We start from the raw sequence: 17916 nt of genomic DNA, 5'->3' as shown, positions 1-17916 counted from the left end.
AGCATCTGCCAATGAAAGCAATCGCTGTAGCTGGGAAGTAGGAAAACCTGGTGGTCAAGTGACAGGACCTTGAAAGAAATTCCAGATGCTTGCAACACCCAATACTGATTGGAGCAGGACTGATGCAATATTAACATTGTGTGTTTGCCAGAACAGTTATTGTTCAGGCAATAAGGTCTGGCTATAAATGTGGTATTATTATTATGAGAACCTTGGGTATGGGCAAATCAATATTGTGGAAAAACAAACTTGTTTTGATGTTGGTACTGGTTCCCGTGGCTGGATATGCAATTCTATCTGAATTATTTTCTCAGTGTCTACATTTCATAACCTATATATGCACATTTATTAAACTTTATATTTTTTATTGAAATTTCTTTTGCAATTGTTTCTCTGTTTTGTTTTCTTTCAGCTCACGTATGGCTCCTTTGCCCCAGCAGAGAGTGAGCTTATGCAGTTCCCCTCCTTTTACCGCATGGTCCCAAATGAAGAACACCAGTATATGGGGATTATCATGTTGCTCAAGCATTTTGGATGGACATGGGTTGGGCTCTTTGTGGTGGATGATGATAGCGGAGAACAGTTCTTGAAGGCCATGGAGCCATGGCTTTCTCAATCTGGAATCTGTTCATCCTTCACAGTACGAATCCCAAACCAAGGAAATCTTCGTCCCGACAATGAATTGAATCATATAGCCCGTCATATTAATCCATTTTTCAAACATAGTAAATCCAGAATATTTGTCATCCATGGTAAAACTTTCACCATCATGTGGTTGAAGTACTTAATAGGTCTGGGTGGTCCAGGATATGAGGAAATGACATTTGTTGGAAAGGTGTGGATTACAACAGCACAGATTGATTTTGTCTTAACAAGCATGGGACGGGACGCAGATTTCGAAATGTTCCAAGGTGCCATTTCCTTCATGATTCACACCAATGAACTTCTAGGGTTCCAGAAATTCCTTCAGATCCTAACACCTGACTGGACAGAAGCAGATGATTTCCTCAAGGAGTTCTGGGAGCAAGCATTTGACTGTTCAGTTCCAGATCCCACTATGCGATACCAAGTCTCCGGAACATGTACTGGGGAGGAGAGACTGGAGAGCCTTCATGGGCCTTTCTTTGAAATGCCTATGACCGGCCACAGCTACAGTGTTTATAATGCTGTCTATGCTGTGGCACATGCTTTGCATGCCTTCTCCTTCTCTAGATCCAAGTACAGAAAAGTGGTGGGTGGCAAAACAGGTGAACTTCGAGATCTCCAGGCTTGGCAGGTAACATCTACACAATGAAATGCCCATACATGAATGAGTAGACTGACTAGGGATGTCGGAGAATTTCTCCACAAATCTCCAGGAGGCCGAATGCCAATGCATTCGGCCCCCCGAAATTGGTGGGGAAATTCTCCGACACCCCCCTGCCCCCCCGGGATGGGACTTACCTCGTGTGCATGTCCCTCTCGGTGGCAGGTCCCGGCGGCGTTTCGGCGGTGTTTCGGTGGCGGCGGCAGCGTTTCGGTGGCGGCAGCGGCGGCAGCTGGTCTTCCGACCGGCCGCCACCGCTGCCATTTCCCAGGAAAGTAAAAAAAAAAAAAAAGTGATAGGCTACGTAATGATTTACGTAGCCTATCACGGCTAGATTTTCAAAGTCAGCTGTGGTAGGCTATGTAAATCATTACGTGGCCTATCACGGGTGACTTTGGGGGAAAAAAAGTGCATACGCAAATGGCGGCTCCCATGGGCACCACCACTTGCATTCCTTATTTAGGCATGGGAAGTCTACGTAAAGATTTACGTAGACTACGGCGAAAATAAGGGCAACACTATTTGCATTGCCCTTATTTTCGCCGTAGTCTACGTAAATCTTTACGTAGACTACCCGTGCCCAAATAAGGAATGCAAATGGCGGCGCTCATGGGCGCCGCCATTTGCGTATGTGCTTTTTTCCCCCTCAAAGTCACCCATGATAGCCTATGTAAAGATTTACGTAGCCTATCATGGCTGACTTTGAAAATCTAGCCGTGATAGGCTACATAAATCGTTACGTAGCCTATCACTTTTTTTTATATATATACATAACTTTTTTCTTTCATGGCCAGAGAGGCGAGGAGCTCCCCCCCAGCCTGAATTTCGGTGGGGAGGGGTGGGACACCTCCCCCCGGCCAAGAATTTCAGGTGGAGAACAGGAGCGCCTCCCCCCCCACCGAAAACAGCTGCGGGACCAGGTAAGGGACTTTCGTCCATCCTTAAGATTGGCCCAAATTTAGAAAAGATCGAACTATCCCTTCCACTAAAACCTTGCTGAATGGTCTCTCAGAAATTATTCATTCTCAAAGATTTATGGATTCACATTACCCTGTCCTTCAAACAACACAATGGTAAGCGTTATGATTTCAACACTCTGTCACTGAAGATCCATTCCATTTTCAGACTTGAAATTTGTTAAATGGAACTGCATCAAATAATTGGTGGAATCCAGTCATAATCATTCTTAGAATATACCAACTGAAATCAGTGGGACTTGAGTTAGTCGTGCCTATCTCCTCCATTTGTTCTCAGTCTAGTTTATGTGCGACTAAGCCAGGATCTGCTTCTCAAGTCACAAAGACAGATGTTTGGATTCAGTTTTGTCATGTTGATTTCAGGATATTTTCTTCCTCTGTGTTTTGCTTTTTCTCTTTCAACTAGCTTCACCGTTTCCTTCAAGACATTTCATTTAACAACTCTGCTGGAGACACAGTGTCTTTGAATGACAACAGGGCAATGGGAGGTGGATTTGACATAATGAACTTGGTTACATTTCCAAACAAGTCCTTTCTCAAGGTGAAAGTTGGAAATGATCTGCCAAAAAGAACCCTGTTCGGGACAATTAGGTTCCCAAATGTAGACAGAGCTATGTAGAGTATTAAGAAACCTGAGAAATGTAATATTAATATCCCGGATGTCTGAATTCCTCTTAACACGTTAAAATAATTAGAAAGATATGTTTAGTTTCTCAGCGTATAGCTGTAAAACATGCCGACCTGCCCTGCATTCCCTAAGCCTGGTTGGATGAATGGGGAGGAGTCAGTCTCTCCCAAATGTATTCAGTAGGCTTTCTTGAGCAGCAGCAAGCTCATTTAAAGTGGTGGGGAGGGGGGCAGCCTTGGTCTACAGGGATTCTATCCCCCTTGCCAGACACCCATCCAACACTCAGCCAGTTTTGAGACCCTGTACCTGGTGTTGAGCACCTGAGAAAGGGCAGTGATTCTTTGGGTGTACTGCTCACCCCACTCTCCAACATTTTTTGTACATTATTGTTGTAAGCCACCTTGGTTGGCTTCTGCCCTGAAAGGCGATGAAGCAATGCTTTAAAGAAATACATCAGTTGTCAACCATGTTAGAAATTTGATACGCCTTGATGAAACTTTAGTTGGGCAGAGAGCAACCCAGAGGAACACAGAAAAAAATAATGCACCTGTGTTGGCCACACCTGGACAGTGGTCCACCGGTAGGCCATCACTGCTTCCATGGGATGAGTCACTCAGCAGAGTCAGCCTTCCCTTTTCTGTACCACCAAATATTCCCCACCCACCTGAAAGGGTACAAAATTAATATTCCCCATGTGGAGATTTTTTTGTGCACCACAATCAACATTCTTCCATGTCAAATTACCAAATCCTTTTTGTTTGTTTATTTCATTCATTCATTCATTCATTCATTCATCCATTCCTTTATTTTCCATACAGCCCAATAGATGAAGCTCTCTCACATATTTATTTCTGCATCAGCTCATGTTCATTAAGTTTGTCTTTGTTGTTGTTTTCTAATTCTCCTGTCCTGAACACTTTTCATCCTTATGGATAGGTCCTCCCCCTTTCTGTCTGTAGTGACTCCTGCCAACCTGGTTCTCAGAAGACAAAGAGGGAAGGAGAGAAATTTTGCTGCTATGATTGTCGTCCGTGTCCAGATGGGAAGATTTCAAACCAAACAGGTAGGTGATGTGATGCGAGTCACAACGGGATAAGCACTCCAGTGAGGTGCATGGAGGGGTGCCCCAGACCATCACAGAGAAGAGAAATGGGAAATGGAGAAGACCGCATAGTACTCCCATTATGAGGGTTAGTCAATGAGTCACAATATTGCTCTTCCTTGGCTTTCTTTCAAGTGTCTATAGCACCTGGAAAGTAGGCATGTACGAAAGTTCCGCCACAGATCTCGGGGAGGCCGAATGCTGGCACATTCGGCCCCCCCGAAATCGGTAGCAGAATGCCCCCCCCAGGACGGGACTTACTTTGGGCGGATCTTCCTGGTGGCAGCGGCGGCTCTGGTGGTGGCTCCAGCGGTGGTGCAGCAGTGCGGCGGCGGCCGGTCCTCCGACTGGCTGCCGCCGCCGCCATTTCCAGGTAAAAAAAACAAAAAAACGTGATAGGCTACGTAAAGATTTACGTAGCCTATCACAGCTAGATTTTCAAAAAACACAGTGATAGGCTACACAAATGTTTACGTAGCCTATCACGGCTGACTTAAAAAAACAACAACGCGCGTACGCAAATGGCGGTGGCCATGGCCACCGCCATTTGCGTTCCTTATTTTGGCACGTCTTAGTCTACATAAACATTTATGTGGACTAAGATGGTGAAAATAAGGGGAACGCAAATCGCGTAGACTCTACGCAATTTGCGTTCCCCTTATTTTTGCCGTCTTAGTCTACATAAATGTTTATGTAGACTAAGACGTGCCAAAATAAAGAACGCAAATGGCGGCAGCGGTGGCCGCCGCCATTTGCGTACGCGTGTTGTTGTTGTTGTTTTTTAAGTCAACCGTGATAGACTAAGTAAACATTTACGTAGCCTATCATGGCTGACTGCAGGGAAGCAAATGGCGGCGGCTACGGCTGCCGCCATTTCCATCCCTGCTAGTCAGCGGCCGGATGTCCGGCTGCTGGCTTGGCCGGCCGGCGGCTCCGCAGAATCCCTGCGGAGCGGAGCCGACCTGCCAGGATTTTTTTTGGGGGGAGGAACGGAGCGCCTCCCCCCCTGGCGAGGATTCTGGGGGGAGGGACAGAATGCCTCCCCCCCAACCATAAACATAATCCGCGAAAAGGTAAGTGATTTTCATACATCCCTACTGGAAAGTCTCCAAGACCTGTGGTACAGAGCAGATGCTTTTCACTACTGGTTCTGGTATGGCTGTAACAGATTGCACTGATGTCCACCATCCTGTGCCAATTCTGGAGGAAGTTGTATGCAGCCTCCTCATCTCAACATGTGCCATGAGACTCTGAGAGTATATAAACAGCTGTGGGGTGCATCAGAGTTGGATGAATCCCGAATAGTATTAGCCTGATTCAGAAAGATTTAAGTGAGGCTTCTGTGAAGCAGTCCAATTTGCCTGAAATTAGCGAGGCTTCATCCCCTCATACAGGACCACTTTATCTGTAGATTTCATCCAATTCTGACTAACAAAAAATTATAACATTTTGCTGATTTCCAGTTACACTCAATGGGAGGCACAAACCCTCAGATTTCCAAATTGCATTTCAGGTTTGCCCCTGCTTATGATTCAGGTGGCCTCTAAATTAGTCTGAAGGGAATTGTGCTGTTTTCCAAATATCCAATCTGTATCCTGTGCTCAGTGAACATCCCTAGCAAAACCCAATCTTCCCAGTACTGTAGAAAAATAAGTGCAATGCAAGTTCATAGAATCATAGAATAGTAGCATTGGAAGGGGCCTTCAAGACCATTAAGTCCAACCCCTTGCTCAATGCAGGAATCCAAGTCAAAGCATCCCTGACAGATGGCTGTCCAGCCTCGCCTTGAATGTCTCCAGTGTGGGAGAGCCCACCACCTTCCAACGTAATTGGTTCTATTATTTTATTGCTTTAACTGTCAGAAAGTTTCCCCTGAGGTTAGCCAGAATAAAAGATGCCCACTTCTTTCAGTCTGTCCTCACAGGGCTTTGTTTCCAGGCCCCTGATCATCTTTGTTGCTCTCCTCTGAACCCTCTCCAGTTTGTCTGCATCCTTCTTCAAGTGTGGTGCCCAGAACTGGACACAGTACTCAAGATGAGGTCTAACCAGTGCTGAGGAGAGAGGAACTAGTACTTCACGGAATTTGGAAGCTATACTTCTATTAGTACAACCGTAAATAGAATATGCCTTTTTTACAGCTGCATCACATTGTTGGCTCATATTCCGCTTGCGTTTGACAACAATTCCAAGATCCTTCTCACTTGTCGTGTTGTTGAGCCAAGTATCCCCCATCTTGTAACTGTGAGCTTGGTTTCTTTTTCCTAGGTGCAGAACTTGGCATCTACCTCTATTAAATTTCATTCTAGTGTTTTCTGCCTGGCACTCCAGCCTATCAAGATCACTTTGAATTCTGTTTCTGTCTTCCAGAGTATGAGCTATCCCACCCAATGTTGTGTCATCTGCAAATCTGATAAGCATTCCCTGCACCTCCTCATCCAAGTCATTGATAAAAATGTTGAAGTGATGTGAACGCTGTGAACACGCGCATTTTGTTGACTAACTTTTAAAAAAATAACTTTTCACCTTTCAGTTCAGTTCAAAGTATAATGAAGAAAAGGGGGAAAATTGAAATTTAAATAGTTTGTTAAAGCAAAGATCAAAATATTAAAAATGCTTTACCATAATCCATGATTCTACTACTTTTACTAATAATTCAGATGAGCAGCAGCATTATTAGGAAATGCTAGGAGTGAGCTGAACTCCTCCCCAGTCCTTATGCAGTTTTAGGGATGGACAGATGCCATTGCATCTGCCTTTGACAGGTGTTCCAGCTGCTGCAGCTGCCACCTGCCCAGGAGTGCTTGGATGGTGACCATTCCACTGGCATCCAGGCCTGGCTCGTGGGAGCCCTCCCTCCCCCCATCCTCCTTTGCAGCCTCCATTTTAACACAAGATGAGGGCTCCTATTTTTCATACCTCTATTATTGTGCACAATTGTGGCCATAAAAGGCCATTGCCTCAACAACAGACTTACCCAAAACAATGCCCCCATACTGCATTAAATTGGTGGCTTGAAAAGAGGACAGGCAGAGGAATGACACATTTGAGCTGATGGGTCTTGTCAGTCCTGCTCCCTGCTCCCTGCTAGTGCCACAACCACCACAGTTGCCTGGATGGGGAGAGGAGGAGGAGGGGGGGGAAGGCCTTTGTGGTCCTTCTGCCACACCAGCAATGTTGCCATCTTGGGAGCCAAGATGGGATGGCCAGAAGGAAGCAGCGGTGCAAGTGGGGCCATAGGAGAAACTGTCCCCACCGGCTGTCCAATACTCATGTCCTCCTTCGGTGCAAGGGAAGGTGGAGGTCTAACTGCCATTTTGGTGGCTCGTGGCATGGGGCATGCTGATCCAAGGTGATGCTGACCCCTGGGGAACTTGGTGGCTAGTTCCAATGGTGCCACATGGCTTGGTGAGCAGAGTCCAGGAGGCCGAGCGCAGGGGAGTCTCCTGGCTTCCTGAACCCCATGCACCAGACCCAGTCGGGTTCCAGTCTTTGGGGGAAATTTCCTGTTCACGCATTTCTATGCTCTGGTCTGCTATTCATTCCTGACAGTTTGAACTAGAACCACTTGATTCTATACACTCCTCTCCCCCCTTCCAATCCCAGGGACTATTCTGATGTTTCTTGCTGACCATCAACCAGAAATTTGCTGTGTACTGTATACATAACATTTTTGATTGGTGTTAAGGGGCTTTCTGTTCCAGTTTTTGTTGCTGGTTGTTCATTTTTGCTGTTTTTTATTGTTTTTATTGTATTTTTATTGCTCTTAATACAATACTAGTTTTAGGTGTTTTATGGGTCTACATTGTCCTTGGAGGGCTTCTGCGGCCAAGAATATATAAATACATGAATAAATGAATGAATGAATGAATGAATAAAATTCCTTGGGTGATGATGTACCATTCCCAAAAGCAACATGCAATTGTGCAGAGGTAGTGATATTGGCCATTTTCAAACACATGATTACAATTCCTGGAAATTAAGGCTGTGGAGATGGAATGGCAAAACACAACTCTGCTTGAGTGAACATAGTGTTGCTTTTTCCAAGACTAATATTTAGTATTTTTGAACTAGCATCTTGTGAGCTGAATGCAAATGCTTCCTTGACATTTTGAAACAGCAGAAAGATTAAGAAATGGGAGAAGTTTTCAGAATGATCTCAGGAAACCATCTGTAACTTGAAGAAATAGTGTGCAAACAGCCTCTCAAAATTCTCCACCATTTTTGTGAGCAGAGAAATTGGGGAGACCATTTTGCTGAATTTCTCTAGAGGGAGGAGAAATTCTCCAACAGTTTCTCCCATGTAGGGATAACAAATTCGCAGGGTGTGTAGCTCTCTCTCGCTCTCTCTTTCTATTTCTCTGCTGAACTCAGTCACGGATTTCAACCCCAGTAAACATTTGACTTGCATTTGTGATGGCCCATCTTCTCTTTCTTTCTTTCTTTCTTTCTTTCTTTCTTTCTTTCTTTCTAGACATGGATGACTGTTTGAAATGCCACGAGGATCAATATCCAAGCAAGGACCAGGACAAATGCATCCCGAAGACTATAACCTTTCTGAGTTATGAAGAACCCTTAGGGAAGGGTTTAGCTTCACTTGCTGTTTCTTTCTCCCTGATCACTGTGTCAGTGCTTGGAACCTTCATTAAGAACAGAGATACACCAATTGTCAAAGCCAACAACCGAGACCTCACCTACGCTCTCCTCATCTCCCTCCTGCTCTGCTTCCTCTCATCGTTGATGTTTCTTGGACAACCGAGAAGGATGACCTGCCTTCTTCAACAACCCATTTTTTGTTTTGTCTTCTCAGCGGCCGTTTCTTGTGTATTGGCCAAAACCATCACTGTGGTTCTAGCTTTCATGGCCACCAAACCAGGGTCTCAAATGAGGGTCTGGGTGAGGAAAAGACTGGCCACCGCCATTGTCCTTTCTGGCTCCCTCATTCAAGCTGGCATTTGTGCCCTGTGGCTCGGAACCTCTCCCCCATTCCCAGATTTTGACTTGCACTCCCTGACGGAGGAAATCATTTCACAATGTAATTCAGGCTCTATCGTTATGTTTTACCTCGTCTTAGGCTACATGGGAATTCTGTCCATCATTACTTTCAGTGTGGCCTTTTTGGCTAGGAATTTGCCAGACGCTTTTAATGAAGCCAAGTTTATCACTTTCAGCATGTTGATATTTTGCAGCGTGTGGTTGTCTTTTGTTCCCATCTACCTGAGCACCAAGGGGAAATACCTGGTAAGCGTGGAGATCTTCTCTATCTTAGCCTCCAGTGCTGGGTTACTGGGCTGCATCTTGTTCCCCAAATGCTACATTATTGTCAGAAGGCCAGAACTGAACAACAGGGAGCACTTAATAAGAAGAAAGAATTAAGGAACTTAAATAAATCATATTACAGTATCACTTTCCTTATTCTATGTATTCCTTTTGTGGTGTCCATCAGACTTGAGATAATGCATCTCTTGTATGAGTCACCTTTGGGTCTCATACGTCCTTGTTCCTTAGTGGATAGTTTGGGACTCACTATATAACCACAAAGGTAATCTAATTTAAGCTGGGAGAGCAGCACTTTCACCAAACAAATGCATGGTAAAATGACAACAACAACAACAAACAACAACAGCACAGCAACTGCAAGTGAATATACTTGGAAATGAATCTTCAGATGTATGTTTGGCCTCAGAGCGGGTTGCAGGCATGAAAACATTTGAAGGCTACCGAAAAATATGCTGATTTACTCCACTTTCACCACTCAGATGTCTCATGGAAATGTGTGTGAAAATAAACTTATGATAAAAAATTAAAGCATATGACTATGTACAACTGACTATATTTCAGTGATGTGGTTTTCAGTTCAAGTTGTCTATTTCCATGCAGTATTTCAAGCCACCATCCTGTGCCTCACTCCACTGCTCCAGATTCCAGTGTCAGGGCAATCGGTTTGGATCCGAAGCAGAGGTGTCTATCACAGCCACTCACCCTAAGATAGACTTCCCAGTCCTGAATCCTGACGAATGGCAGGAAGGGCCTTGTCTCATCAGCAGCCTTTCTCGGAGGAAGACTGCCATTCTCCCCCAGGTGCCTTGATGTCCCTCAACATGTCTTGGTTTTCCTCTCCTCTTGGAGTCATCCTTCGATGAAGTCACACAGCCTTCCAGCCTTCCTCTGGAAGCTGGGTGCTTTGATAACTGAAGACATCTCTGCACTTGCACTTCCTGGATGTTTGCTGCTTCACTATATGTCATAAAATAATGTCGTTAATTTTGTTAAAGTTGTTAATCTTGGAATCCATCAGCCCTATATTGCACCATGCCCTTTCCCATTATATGTTCCATAAACTACAATAACATAAAACTAAACCCCTCACAGAACCCCTCACAGTGTAAAACCTTCTGTGAATGACTTTCCATGGTTAAATGCCAGAAAACTGGAGCTGCGATGAACCATACACCAAATGGAAGCATTATTTAGACATTATGGACATGGCATGGTATCCTTTGCTTTGGCTAGTTGCAGCTCACCACTACCTTGGAGCAGAATGGCTGTCAGTGGTGGAGTGGTGGACCTAGTAGGGACATATGGGGAAGTCATTTCTGTTCATTTTTTATCAGGAGTTTATCCAGTTTCGACCTTCTGGAACATACAGAAATTTGGACGCCAGCACTGGTTGAATTTTGTGCATTTCCAACTTTGCAAGAAAATGTTTTGAACAGCGTATGTACATTTGAAAAATGCATACATTTCAAAATGTTTCCATATAAAAAAAATATGCACAGTTATGCTTAATCATGGAGAGAAGAATGTGTACATTTCAAAAATGTGCACATTTGATCTGTGCATTTTGAAAAAAAATACGCAGGGATACATACAAGGAAGTACACACAGATTTTCATAGAAAAAGAAGCGGGGAAGGTTGCAATCTGATCTGGAGTCGTAATCTGATTTGGGCTCAAGTTGGAATGATCTTCAAGATGGAATTTGAAGAAATTCAGCGAGCTCAGGGTTTGCTGATTTGGTCCTCCCTAGACCAAAGTTGCAGATTTATCTGTTCACTCGAAAAGAGACATGGGGTCCCAGTAATTGTCGCTATCAGTTGAAGCTGGCTAAGAGAAGATAACCTTTATCACCAAATGAGTTCAACAAGAGTAATATTTGTATTGAACGTGGCTTCCTTACCTGAGCACAGTTTAGGGATGTCAGAGAATTCCGCCACGGATCTCGGTGAGGCCGAATGCCAGTGCATTTGGCCCCCCGAACTCCGTGGCGGAATGGCCTGCCCCCCACTGCACCCCCCGCAGATTCCCTCTGGGACGAGACTTACCTGGGGTGGATCTTCCAGGTGGAGGCGACTGCGGAGGTGGCGGCTGGTTTTCCGACCAGCTGCTGCGGCCACCACCATTTGCAATCTTGTAAAAAAAAAAAAAAGACGTGATAGGCTACATAAAGAGGCCATAGCCGCCGCTATTTGCGTAAGCGGTCCCCCCCCTCCCAGAGCCCTCTGTGGCTGGAAATCCAGCTGTGTACGGCTCTGGCCTGTCAAAATAAGGAACGTAATGATTAACATAGCCTATCATGGCTAGATTTCCAAAGTCAGCTGTGATAGGCTATGTAAATCATTACGTAGCCTATCACGGGTGACTTTGAGGAAAAAAATGCGTACGCAAATGGCGGCGCCATTTATTTTCACCGTAGTCTACGTAAATCTTTACATAGACTACCAGGGCCCAAATAAGGAATGCAAATGGTGGTGCCCATGGGCGCCGCCATTTGCATACGTGCTTTTTTTTTTCAAAGTCACCCGTGATAGGCTACGTAACGATTTATGTAGCCTATCATGGCTGACTTTGGAAATCTAGCCATGATAGGCTAGGTTAATCGTTACGTAGCCTATCACGGGTGGTTTTAGTTTTTTTTTACATTCAGTTTGTAATGGCGGCAGCAGCCGGTCAGAACACCGTCCCCCGCCCCCGCCCCTGCCGAAAAGCCGCCGAAACGCCGCCGGGACCCGCCGCTGAGAGGGACATTCGCGGGAGGTAAGTCCCATCCCAGGGGGGGTGGTGGGGCGGAAAATTTCACCAACAATTTGGGGGGGCTGAATGCGTTGGCATTCGGCCTCCCCGAGATTCGTGGAAAAATTCACCGCCATCCCTAGATCTCAGAAGACCTGTAATCAGAACTGGAAAACATGTTTGCAGCCAACATTGCCACTCAGAAACAAGGAATAAATAATGCTCTTTCCTGTCATTCTCCAACTCACTTTAATTTTTGTTTTCTTCCCCTTGGGAAATTTCCAGTCAATTCTCAGAAGGCTAAGAAACAACTATGAAGCTAGTCTGAAAGTGGTTACATAAACCCCTCCACGTGTGCCATTCAGGGCAAGAGGCAGCAGGGCTCTGTCACTTTGAGCTCTGACATTTCTCTCTTCTATTTTACATGCTTGATATCTGAGGGCATTGGCACCCCAGTCGGCTTTCTACGGCACGCATTCATAACCTCACTGCCATTTGATAGAATTGGAGTAGGTCTTCGTTAAAGAAGTATATGGGCAAAATCAGGTGCCCAGGCAAGGTAGCCTCTGTAAGCAAAGTGTAGGGAGGAGATGGCTGCAGGAGGGCTTGCATGTAGAGAGAAGCTTTGCGACTTGAATGGTGGGCTACCAGTGTCACAGCTGTTGCTTCTGCTTCTTCATTGGGTGTGGGAAATCGATACAATCCATTGCCCACCACTTAATCCTGATCCTGTTCCACATGAGTTGTATCAGACAGGGGACCTCATCATTGGTGGGATGGTTTTCCAGGTTTTATCATATTCACATGATTTTTCTTACATGGAACTAGGGATGTCAGAGAATTTCTCCACGAATCTCCAGGAGGCCGAATGCCAATGCATTTGGCCCCCCAAAATTGGTGGAGAAACGATCCGCCACCCTCCTGCCACCCCCCCCCCCGGGATGGGACTTACCTCATGCAAATGTCCCTCACGGCGGCGGCTTCCGGTGGCAGTTCGGCGGCATTGCAGCGGCAGCGGCGGCCAGTCTTCCAACCGCCTGCCACTGCCATTTTCAAGTAAAAACAACAACAACAACAACAAACGTGATACGCTACGTAAAGATTTACAAAGCCTATCACGGCTGACTTTGGGGGAAAAAAAAAAAGCGCGTATGCAAATTTGCATACATGCTTTTTTTTTTTTCAAAGTCAGCCATGATAGGCTACATAAACATTTACGTAGCCTATCACGGCTGACTGCAGGCCAGGGATGCAAATGGTGGCGGCTATGGCCGCTGCCATTTGCGTCCTGGCAGAAGAAGAATTTTCACGGCCGGAGAGGCAGGGCTCTCCCCCCCGGCCAGAATTTCGGCTGGAGGGACGGGGCACCTCCCCCCCTGGCCAGAATTTCAGGGGGAGGGATGGAGCGCCTCCCCCCCACCACGAAGCAAGCTGCGGGATCAGGTAAGGGACTTTCGTCCATCCCTACGATGGAACATCCTTTGCAAGAGTTCTATGATTATATAATGTAAGGAGATATTTTTCTCCTCCCTGTATCATGCGAATATCACCCCAGACCATAAACCCTAAGTATTCTACACAATAGAATGCTGAAATAATATAAACCATGTCCTTCCAGGGATGACCATTTTCAGCCTTTGAGACTTATATGTATTTTCCCCTGCTTACAAAACATGGCTTACTTCTCCTATCATGAGAGTTTGTCTTTTGGTGGATTAGTGTTGTTGTTGTTTTTCTTTACCCCATATATGGATGCATGCAGCTTGTATGTGGTGCAACAATTTGCAGGGTTTAAAGAGTATAACACATTGCTTTCCCATTTACTGTCATGCTGGTTTCATAATTTGAAAACTGCATCTGGCTCTCCTTACGTTATCTTAATATTGACAATTATCTCTTCCTTTTAGTGCGATCTGGTATCACATCTAAAGCGAAATTGGGGACAATAGCATGGGGTTTATTTTTATTTAGCTTAGTGTACAGCTGCACAAATTTGATGAAGGATATTCAGACACCATGGTGAGGAACCTATATCTTTCCAGTGGTTCTTGGGCTCCAACTCCTACCTGCTCCCGCCAGCATAGTCCAGTGTAGGGATGTAGGGATATGGTCCACCATATCTAGAGGACCACCAGTTCTCTACTCCTGTCTTCAAGTTATCAAGAATGGTTATGGATGAGAAGCACCTTCAAGAAAGGGAGAAAGGGGGTATTGACTCCTGGAACTCCTTGAAAACGGTGTCTCACAGCTTAGGTTGCAGACCTAATAATGATCTAGCAACACGGCAAGGTCCTGCCCTGGTTAATTCTCCCCAAAAATAGAGAGGAGTGAGAATTCTGTTTCACTTTGGAGTTGGTAAGAATTGTTCAAAATGTGCGGTGTTCTTCACCTTTGGGACAAAAGGAACTTGTCACGAACTAATTTGGAATGTGAACAGAAGAAACATGTCATATCCATCTGTGCAGGCTGTGAGCTTCCAGGCCTTGGCTCCTAAATGTCCAGATTTGAATCCAAACATGTTAGTGCTTAATTCAGTTTGTGATCGCTCTCCTCTCCCTCTCTCTTTGGGTAGAGTCCTTATCTGTAATATATACGTGCCTGGCGGGTCCCCCATGGTCCTTTTCATGCTGAGAATAGCTGTACCTATTGAATCTGTTGATGGTGATATGTGGGAATTTAGTTACATTCATTGGTTGTTAAGAATTTGCCCAAATCCAGAACGTTCATATTTGGTTGACATAGAAGTTGACAGTTTTAGAGATCGAATGTGGGAGTAAACCAAACTGACAGATTCACCCACTCCAACTCTACCTTCACTAGTTGTAAAAATGAAGGACTGGGAGAAATAACTGAAGAACATGAAGGTAACAATTTCCACAGGGGCAGCCATGCTACTGTGTTGCAGCAAAACCAGCAGAGTCTTGAGGTCCTGTAGCATTTAAAAGACTAACAAATGCTCTTTTGGCACTGAGGCTTTCGGAGACACTAGCCACTTCATGAGATGTGACTTCATACGCCAAATGAATTGGGTGGTGGCCATAAATGTTTATTCTACAATAAATGTGTTGGTCTAAGTTTCCACAAGACACTTTGATATAGAAACTAGGAGTAAGTAAAAGTAAAGCATTCCCTGTTTGTCTGTTGATCATTCTTCTTGTTGTAGGTATTGTGATGCATCAGAAATCTAGTCTGCTATTAATAAAAAAAGCTAAATATTATGTCAGATTAAAAAGTAACAAGAAAAAAAAGAATGTTCTTAAAGTCAGGCAACTAACTCAGTGCAGAATGACCAATACAGTGACAAGACAACTCGATGTCATGTAGAATTCTCTGAAAAAAGAGCATTTAACTGCATTTGCAGTATGGTGACAAAGTTCTACCAGCAAACCTTGTCCTTGGTTTTTGCCGTAAATGAGATTAACAAGAATCCTAAAGAGCTACTGAATATCACACTTGGATTCGTCATCTATGACAGCTACAGTGATGCCCAGATGACCTATCGTACCATCCTGGATCTTCTCTTCAAATCCCGTAGATTTGTTCCCAGCTTTGCATCTGATGCCCACAAAACGCCAATAGCCATCATTGGAGCCCTTTCCCCTGAAACTTCATTCTGCATGGCAAATATCTTAAGTCGTTACAAGATTCCATAGGTAGGCCCAATACATGAGGATTCTGGAACTGGAACTGATCTTGTATAGAATGTACCCATTCACTTGCCTGTATGGTTTTTTGTTTTGTTTTTTAATGGAAAAAGAGGGTTGAGATTTTAGAAAGAGGATAACTTTTCAGATGTTCAAGGAACAATTCCAAAGGATGACTGAATAAAGCATGAACGTGGAAGAAGAAACAGGGAGAGGCAGTTCCACCAGATGCCTTCTCAGAAATTGCATTATCACGTCCCAACAATTCAGGCAAAGCAATCCTCAACGATTGCCCAAAGTGTAAATTGAATTCAGGATCTACCCCAGCAAGTATCCATGCTATTCTATTACAAACTGGGCCTGTTCAGATGCACATTAGGGGAGGGTAGTTGAGCTAATCATGGTGCACGTTGGATACTGCTAACCACTGTGAGTGCTACTGCCACACATGTAGTTATCCATGTTCAGGAACAAGGTCAGACTAACCATTCCCTGAACACTCCCCCTCTCACAGGAACCCGCAGTCCCTTGGATGGGCGGCCAGGCATCCATGCGGCCTCTGCACTGTTGGCTGCTTCAGTGCTTGTTGCCGTCGCCCATTGTAGTGCTTGGAAGCGACTCCTTCTTTGGGGACTGTAACTTCAGAATTCTATGGCATCTCTCAGTTAACCACAGAGGTTATTCAGAGATCATGCTAAGAGGTGGTAATAGGGATGGGGGAGAATTTCTCCCCGAAACGTTGGGGGGCCGAATGCCAACGTATTCGGCCCCCCGAAGTAGTTTCGGGGAGAAATTCTCTGCCCCCCCGCCCCCCGCCCCCCCTGGGATGGGACTTACCTTTCCCGAATGTCCCTCCTGGCGGCGGGTCCCGGCGGCGGTTCGGCAGGTCTTCGACAGGGGCAGGGGCGGCAGCTGGTCTTTCGACTGGCTGCCGCCGCCGCCATTCCAAGAAAAGTAAAAAAAAAAAAATGCCCCCGTGATAGGCTACGTGACGATTAACGTAGCCTATCACGGCTGAGTAAAAAAAACCAAAAAACAAACCGCACATACGCAAATGGCGTACGTAGACGCTACGCTATTTGCGTTCCCCTTATTTTCGCCGTAGTCTATGTAAATGTTTACATAGACTAGACGTGCCAAAATAAGGAACGCAAATGGCGGCGCCCATGGGCACCACCATTTGCGTACGTGCGGTTTTGGGTTTTTTTAAAAATCAGCCGTGATAGGCTATGTAAACATTTACGTAGCCTATGTTTTTTTTTCCCCCACTAGAAATGGCGGCAGTGGCAGCTGGTCGGAAGACCGGCCGCCGCAGCCGCCGCTGACACCGAACCGCCGCCGAACCGCCGCTGCCGCCGCCGCTACCAGGAGGATTCGCCGAAGGTAAGTCCCGTCCTGGGGGGGTGGGGGGGCAGACCATTTCGCCACCGATTTCGCGGGGCCGAATGCACTGGCATTCGGCCTCCCCGAGATTTGTGGCAAAATTCTCTGACATCTCTACTCACTGCTGAATCACAAAGGTGACCTAATTTATTCTGGGACAGCAGCACTCTCACCAAATGACAACAACAAAAGAACAACACCAACACAGCAACTGCAAGTGAATTCCCTTGGAAATTAATCTTCAAATATATGTTTGGGCTGAGAGTGAGTCCCAGGTGTGAAAAATTTGAAGGCTAACAAGAAATATGCTGATTTACTCCACTTTCACCATTCAGTTGTCTCATGGAAATGTATGTGAAAATAAGCTTATGATTAAAAAAAAAAAAAGCATATGATTATCTACAACTGACTCCAGATCCTAGTGCCAGGACAATCCATTTGGCTCAGAAGCAGAGGTGTCTATCTTTTCCACTAACCCTGTCCTAGACATCCCAATCCTGATGACAGGCAGGAAAGGCCTTATGTCATCAGCAGCCTTTCTCAGAGGAAGACTGCTGTTCTCCCCCAGGTGCCTTGATGTCCCTCAACATGTCTTGGTTTTCCTCTCCTCTGGGAGTCATCCTTGATGAAGTCCTCCAGCATTCCAGCCTTCCTCCGGAAGTAGGAAGCCATGCTTTGATAACTGAAGCCATCTCTGCACTTGCAGTTGCTGGATGTTTGCTGCCTCACTATATTCCATAAAATAATGTTTAAAGTTGATAATTTAGGAATCAATCAGGCCTATATTACACCATGCCTTTTCCCATTATGAATATGTTCCATTAACTACAACAACAGAAAACTAAACAGAGCCCCTTACTAGGGATT

General features: G+C 45.3%; 3 protein-coding genes across 3 annotated transcripts in view; all 3 read left to right on the top strand.

The window, feature by feature from the left end:
• The first annotated feature begins 475 nt into the window (after nucleotides 1–475).
• Nucleotides 476–6910, top strand: LOC146342938 (extracellular calcium-sensing receptor-like). The gene is made up of 3 exons (XM_084808086.1): nucleotides 476–1276; nucleotides 2690–2824; nucleotides 6776–6910. The coding sequence occupies exons 1-3, from the start codon at nucleotides 476–478 to the stop codon at nucleotides 6908–6910; spliced, it is 1071 nt and encodes a 356-aa protein (XP_084664212.1).
• A 1576-nt stretch (nucleotides 6911–8486) lies between these two features.
• LOC146342937 (vomeronasal type-2 receptor 26-like) lies at nucleotides 8487–9386 on the top strand. Its single transcript, XM_084808085.1, has one exon. The coding sequence runs from the start codon at nucleotides 8487–8489 to the stop codon at nucleotides 9384–9386; it is 900 nt and encodes a 299-aa protein (XP_084664211.1).
• Nucleotides 9387–14187: 4801 nt separating this feature from the next.
• The window catches only part of LOC146342936 (vomeronasal type-2 receptor 26-like), a 33377-nt gene continuing 29648 nt past the window's right edge, over nucleotides 14188–17916 (top strand). The window contains exons 1-3 of the mRNA XM_084808084.1: nucleotides 14188–14306; nucleotides 15384–15553; nucleotides 16181–16267. Coding sequence (XP_084664210.1) covers nucleotides 14188–14306; nucleotides 15384–15553; nucleotides 16181–16267 — 376 coding nt within the window. The remainder of the gene's footprint in view (nucleotides 14307–15383; nucleotides 15554–16180; nucleotides 16268–17916) is intronic.

The sequence above is a fragment of the Heloderma suspectum genome, chromosome 6, assembly GCF_057233095.1.
Source record: "Heloderma suspectum isolate Gila_16-S chromosome 6, 16-S_ref, whole genome shotgun sequence".
Classification (NCBI taxonomy): Eukaryota; Metazoa; Chordata; class Lepidosauria; order Squamata; family Helodermatidae; genus Heloderma; species Heloderma suspectum.
Note: the sequence above shows the minus strand (reverse complement) of the source record. Positions and strands in the feature narration are given on the sequence as shown.

Coding starts and splice junctions, on each gene's coding strand:
- LOC146342938 (XM_084808086.1), top strand. CDS start 476: ATGGTCCCAAATGAAGAACACCAGTATATGGGGATTATCATGTTGCTC. Junction 1,277..2,689: donor GAGATCTCCAGGCTTGGCAG/GTAACATCTACA, acceptor TCTTTCAACTAG/CTTCACCGTTTCCTTCAAGA. Junction 2,825..6,775: donor CAAACAAGTCCTTTCTCAAG/GTGAAAGTTGGA, acceptor TGCCTTTGACAG/GTGTTCCAGCTGCTGCAGCT.
- LOC146342937 (XM_084808085.1), top strand. CDS start 8,487: ATGGATGACTGTTTGAAATGCCACGAGGATCAATATCCAAGCAAGGAC.